General features: G+C 62.6%; 1 protein-coding gene across 1 annotated transcript; it reads right to left on the bottom strand.

The window, feature by feature from the left end:
- Positions 1–1,201: 1,201 nt before the first annotated feature.
- LOC119847984 (uncharacterized protein C1orf189 homolog) lies at positions 1,202–5,989 on the bottom strand. The gene is made up of 4 exons (XM_038383297.2): positions 5,861–5,989; positions 4,656–4,696; positions 2,371–2,500; positions 1,202–1,616 (listed from the first exon to the last, which is right to left on the bottom strand). The coding sequence occupies exons 1-4, from the start codon at positions 5,987–5,989 to the stop codon at positions 1,515–1,517; spliced, it is 402 nt and encodes a 133-aa protein (XP_038239225.1). The 3' UTR covers positions 1,202–1,514.
- Positions 5,990–6,430: the final 441 nt, after the last annotated feature.

Raw genomic sequence — 6,430 nt, 5'->3', positions numbered from 1 at the left:
ATGGGGGCCTTGCACCCCACTGGGAGGGAGCTTATTCGCCCTGGAGCTGGGAAATCCTGGGGGCACAGATGAGCTCGGGGAGGTTCCCCACAGCTCTAACTAACCCCACCCCGAGCAGTGCTAAGCCCCAGGGGACAGGGGCCTTATGCTGCAGTGAGCCCACCAGCTGCAGGTCTGGCATGCAGAGACCTGGCCATCCTGCTTCCCCACGCTGCTAGCGCATCTCCACTGGCCCGGCGCTGCCGGGGTCCCTCCGTGCACCCCAACGGCAGGGCTTGGCACGTCCCGGGCTTCTCCAGGTTGTGGGACTCTCTGGTCTTGCCTCTAGTTGCATTAACCCACTTGGCCACCAGGTGTCACCAATGCTTCACAGATGACAGGTGCAGACACCAGCCGCTGGGGGGGGAGGGGGTCTGTGTTCAGCTGCAAGTTGCTGGACGGTTTCAAGGGGCGTCATTGGATCCCATTTGCCAGGACTCCTGGGTTCTGTCCCCGGCTCTGGGAGGGGAGTGGGGGCTGGTGGGTGAGAGCAGGGGGAGCTGGGAGCCAGGACACGGGTTCTGTCCCCGGCTCTGGGAGGGGAGTGGGGTCCAGTGGGTTGCAGCAGGGGCTGGGAAGCCAGGACTCTGGGTTCTATTGTTGGCTCTGGGACGGGAGTGCTGTCTAGTGGGTTAGCGGGGTGCTCATGGTGGAGGAAGGGGACTGGGAGCCAGGACTCCTGGGCTCTTCTATACCTGGCTATGCCACTAACTTTCTGAGTAATCTTGGCACAGGATCCTTCTGCACCCTGCCTCAGTTTCCCCTCGATACGGTGCTGATAATGCTGCTGCCAGGCCACTGGGAGGCTTCCTGCACAAAGTGCTGTGAGGCCCTGGGATGGGAGGAGCAAAGGGAGGCCTAAGGTCTCTTGGGAATTCTAGCGACACAACCAGCTTCCTGTGCGGCCCAGCATCATGGTGCCGAGTGCCCCGAAGCCGGCTGGCCGCCCGCCTCTTGGACTCTATGCCCACACGGATGGGAGCTGCCCCCAGAGGGAGATACTCACACACATTACACCAGTTATTCCCACCCAGTTGGTGGGGCTTCTGCAGCATTAGCGGGAGGGTGGCAGGGGAGCTCACCCGCCCCAGCAGAGAGGCCAAGGACTCTGCTAACTCCATGGAGTTTCTTCAAATCTGCCCCACGACATGGTGTCTCCTGCTGCCTCTGGGCTGAGCCCCCCCACTACACCCCGCCCCCCCCCCCCATGCTAGGATCTAAACGCCGCCTCTCCCCAGAGCCTCAGGCTGCTCTGCTTAGCTCAACACTTTAATCTTCTCGGGAGGTTGTGTCGCTGTCTCTGAAATAGCAACAGCCACGACTGTCCCGTCGGGAGGGCAGCTCTGGGGCAGGATGGGCAAGTGCCGTAAGGTGCAAAGCCTGGGGTCCCATGGAAACCTGGGCCGGTGTGGGTCGCAGTTTGGCGGAGCGAGGGGGCTGGTGTGGGCAGGTTGCTGCTCCCCAGAGCTGGGTGCTCACAGCCTCTCCAGGTAGAAGGACTTTCCCCCGTGGTTCAGCTCGCACTGGTGCTGCAGGTGCTCGCAGTGTAGAAGGTAGCGCAGGGCTGCACGCCGGGCCTGGCAGGGAGGCCAAGAGCTGTGTGAGTAGCCAGGACCCCTCTGTCCTTCCCTGGCATCTGGCTGGGGCCTCCTGCCTGGTCCCATTGCCTGCTGCAGGGCAGGGTGGAAACCAGCCCACTCCCCTCTGCCCCCAGCAGGAAGGGGACTAGCCCAGTGCCCCCCACCACGTGGGCATCAGATGAGCTGCGTAGGGAGAGCTGTGGGCTGGGTGTGGCAGGGCATCAGGCCTGGCCCTCCCCTCGCACTGCATCTTTGCTGACGCCGCTGACGCTCGCCTCTGCCAGCATGTGGGGACTGGGGCCCAGAGGGGCCCTTTCCTTCCCACCTAGGGTGCGGCCCGCTTGGTGGGATGGGAGGATCTGCAAAGGCCGCAGGGGGAGCATGGAGGGCTCTCCAGGCCGCTGGCTCTGGGGCATTTCCCCTGTGACTTGATTGGGCCATATCCCTCCAAATGAAACACTCTCCACCCCCTCGCCCTGATCCCGCTGCCCCTCACCCATGAGGAGCTGACTCCTGCCTGGCTAGGGCCAGAGACTTGTGCTGCAAACGGGACCTGGATGGAGCTGGCCGCGGCGATGCCTAGGGTGGGTGATCTCCCCTGACGTCCCCTGGCCCGTTCTTACTGCGCAAAGCGGGTGTGAAAGGCGGCCAGCTGGGAACCCCCCCACGACCAGCACGAGCCTTCCCAGCCAGGCTGCACGGGGGCCCTGCTCCTCCAGGGTCCGCACCTGTCTGCTCTCCCCAGCCTTACCATCAGCAGTGCCTTGTTAGCGAAGCAGAGCTCCTCTGCAACGCAGGCCCGCAGGTTCTGGCAGGCCTTCCCCAGCCTCTGCTCCTCCTCCTTCTCCCTCTCCAGGCAGATGACTCGGCCCCAGGCCCAGCTGTGGGAGGAGGGGGGCACTGAGACAGGGCAGCCTTTGTTGCTCACACCCTCGCGCTGGTCAGGAGATGCCCGGCGCAGAGGGGAGTGAGTTGCATGGAAACGCAGAATGGAGGCAGGGGGGTCGGCAGCCATTGGCCGAGGGGGACAGAACCAAACCCCTCATCCCCGGGCTGAGTTTGCCCCATTGCCTGAGTCAGCACCTGGCTGCTACACTGAGTCAGTGGAAATGACTTAGCACCCGAACCTCCCTCCCCCTGTCCCCGAAGGGCCCTCAAGCTGCCGGTCAAAACGCACTCGACACTTTCACTTTTGTTTCCTAGCTTTCAGGTTCTGGGCACTGCTTAGTCCCCTGATGTGGGAGACCTGGCTTCTATTCCCAGCTCCCTCCCTGCTGCTCTCTGTGCCTCAGTTTCCCCTCCTGCCTTGTCTTGTCTGTTTAGAGCACGAGGTCCTTGGGGCAGGGACTGTCTCTCGCTCTGTGCCTAGGCAACTCGTAACACAATAGCCCCCACCTCCCCGCCCCCCAGCCTGGCGATTGCTGGGCTCTAAATCACACCCACAGCGTGGGCTTGGAGCTCCTCTCACAGCTGGGGTCAGTGAAATGAAGCAATTGAGGAGAAAAGGGGCCTTTACTTTGGGCTCTGCGAAGTGGGTGCGAAGCCGGTGGGGTTTGCACCGGTGGGAAGGACAGGCCCGGAAGCGGGCAGCTGGGAGCTGGGGCCAGCTTAGCTCTGACTGTGCTGACCGAAAACAGGGCTCTCAGGGTCACAGCCGAATGTGCTGAGGCTCGGCCGTGGAAACAAGCCTCAGTGCCTGCAGCTCCCGCGATGGTTGCTCTGTGTTTGGGGGGATAAACGTCCAAACAACCAGCCTCTGCTCAGGGACGGTTCTCCAAGCACCTGGCTCCCATGCCCCAGCCGGGCTGCCCGATAAAGCTCACTAGGAGGGCCCCAGCCTACGGCCACCGAACCTCCTTGCTGACATCCATGGACAGGATCAGGCCCAAAGCCAAGGGGTGGGGGAGCTTTGTCTGGTCCCGGGCCTGTGGCTAGAGCCACACGAGCAGCCCCCACTGCGTGCCTGGAGCCCCTTTGATTTGAATGGAGCTGGGGGTAGATGTCGGGGGCCGTCGATAGGGGCCCTTAGCACCCATCACTTCCAACAGCCCCAGCTGGGCTCAGCGGAGCTGCCTCCCGCCCTCGCTCACTCCTCCTCCAGGCCCCGGGAACCAAGGGAAGGGGCCAAGCGCTTTGCTCTGGCGAGGACAGATGGCCCTGGGCTGCACTCAGGGAATACATGGCGTTTAAAGGGAGCTGGAAGCCCGTGCGTATGGCTGGCTGGCTGTTGCGGGTGGGGTGTCTGTGACCTTTGCTTTATGCTTCTGCCCCAGCTGCCTGGCCAATCTCTGCCCGCCCGGCTGGCACGGCGGCAGATGTGTGCTCTCCTGTGCCCGGATTTGTACCAGCGAGGGCACCAGCACCGCAAGGTGAGGCCTCCCCAGCTGCGGAATGGGGCAAAGGGCCCATCCCTCGGGTCACTGCCGGGGAGCGGGGCCCTGTGCTGCCCGGAGGGAGAATGAGCCCGAATGGCCTTAAAAGCAACGACGCAAGGAACAGCAACGCTGGCTGCACCTGCCCCATCCCAGCAGGCTCCCCTCTCCCCGCCCAGGCGCTGCCCTGGGCTGGCCGGACTGTGCTGCTGATCGCCCGGCAGGGTGACCCTATGTCCCGTTTTGGCCGGGATGCTCCCTTTTCTAAGCCCTGTCCCGGCTGTCCCCACTTTTTTGGCAAAACTGGGCATTTGTCCCCTTTGCTCTTGCCATCAGTTGCCCTGCATGGGTTGGTGGGCGGGCAGGGGGGCCTGGGCTGGTCCTGTGCAGTGGGTGGGGAGCCTCAGGCCAGACCCATGCAGGTGGGTGGCGGTGGGGGCCCACTTGGCGGGGACAGCTGCCCTTGGACTGGCCCCATGTGGTGTCCTGTTTTCCCTTTGGGAAAATATGGTCACCTTACCCCCACAGTTCCCTTTGTCAGTAGCCCCCTGCCACCCCACCCAGCGCTCTGCTGCTGGCCGTGGTGGGCGTTATTATTCCACAGAGAAGTGGCTTTAATCACAGTAACAAAGAGCTAGAAACCGCCCTCCACAAACCCATTTACCTTTTAACCAGATTCTCGTAGGCAGCCTCCTTCTTCACCAACTGCAATCAAAACGGCACATTCAGCCCTGGGCCCAGCCTCTCCCCAGGTTGTATTGCTACCCTGAATTGTAAGGACTGCCAGCTGGGAGGCAAAATCAGGAAGCCCCAGCAAGGGAAAGTGAGGCTTCTTGTACTGATTGGTTCAAAGTGCCTCCCATTTCAGGTGTGGGGGGTGACAGCTCCTAGCACCCATCACCTTGAAAGGTCCCAAAGTGCTTTGTACAGTGATATATAAAATAGGAGAGTGAGGATTCCCAGCACTACCATGCAGCCACCCCTGGGGCACAGCCTGGCAGCTGGCTAGCAGAGCACAGCCTCACTGCACGATAGTTTAGGGTAGAAAGTAAATACTCATGCTGGTTTCGCTGGGATGCTGGGCTTGATGCCCCAAGTCCTACAAGTGCCACAATTTGAAGAGCCACAAGCAGCCAGGACCTGCGTGTTATAAACCCCACGACTGCTGGGAGCCCCCATGGCCAGGCAACAGAGCCATGCCCATGAACAGAGGCCTCCAGACCGCAGAGTGCTCCAGGGCAGGCAGCAGGAGATGCCAGCTGGGAGCTAAAGGCAGAGGGGGCAAGTGAGCCTTCAGCTTCTCTCTGCAGGGAGGTTGCCCCGCAGGGTAGGGCAGGGAACACAGGGCCTGACTGGGGAGCTCTGCTGGGAGCTGTCCCCTCCCTTAACACCCCAGGGAGGGCTGGGTTTGGCCCAGGGACACGCCAGGAGGTCATGTGGGGGTGCTGATTGGATACCTGCTCTCAGGCCAGGGGTAGCGTGAAGAAGAGACCAGGACTGTGGCTGTGGGCAGAATCTAGCCCTAGGGAATGAGATGGGACGCCAGCCTTTCCCCACGCCTATGGTCTTGAAGAGACCCTCCCCCTATGCAGCTGGGAGCCGCTCAGCCCCACAGGCTGCTGCCATTAATGGGGTCCAGGCCCCATCCCCCTCCGTTCTATGTGCCCAGGGGCTGCCCTCCTGCTGACCCCTCCCGAGCCCTGGCTCCAGCCCTGCCCCCCCCATCTCTACACCCTGCCGGCCCCCCCAGGTCCTGGCTCCAGCCCTGCTCCCTCCCAGGGCCTGGCTCCAATCCTGCCCCCACCCATCCACGCCCTACTGCTCCCCCCGAGGACCTGGCTCCAGCCCTGCCCCCCCCCCACGCCCTACCTCCTCTTCCCTCAGGAGCTGCTGGAGCGAGGGGACATTGCTGCTCTTGCCCAGCTTTTCCCTGCCGGGTGCCATTGTTGCACTGGGGGCGGCTGCCGCCCCGTTACCGTTTGGTTCCCTGGTCACCATGGCAGCTTTAGAACCGTGAGACAAGCCGGAGGCTCTGTCTGCGTGATCGGTGTAGCCTGGAGGAGGCGAGGGCAGAGCAGAGTTCAGTCGCCCCGCGGCGGGGGCCTGGGTGCTCACCGTGCCCAGTGTCCCGCATTTATGGGGCTGCAGGAGACCCCTGCTCAATTAAAGGGCAAGGACAGTTTAATGAGCCCCACGTTTGTACCGGTCTCTTCCACTCGCCCCTGAACTGGGGCAGCCCCTGGGCCTGCTGCCCTAGAACCCGCTGCAGAAGGCCAGGGACAAATCCTGTTGCCCTTGGGCCAGGAGCTTTGCCTGCACTAACTGGATGCTGCGAACACGGCAGGGAAACGTGCCCCCTTTACCAGGGAGCCCCCCTCCATGCACTCACGAAGGAAATGTTGCTAGGAGAGTTGCGCCCCACGCACTGCGTGACGCACA

This window comes from Dermochelys coriacea, chromosome 24 (assembly GCF_009764565.3).
Source record: "Dermochelys coriacea isolate rDerCor1 chromosome 24, rDerCor1.pri.v4, whole genome shotgun sequence".
NCBI lineage: Eukaryota > Metazoa > Chordata > Testudines > Dermochelyidae > Dermochelys > Dermochelys coriacea.
Note: the sequence above shows the minus strand (reverse complement) of the source record. Positions and strands in the feature narration are given on the sequence as shown.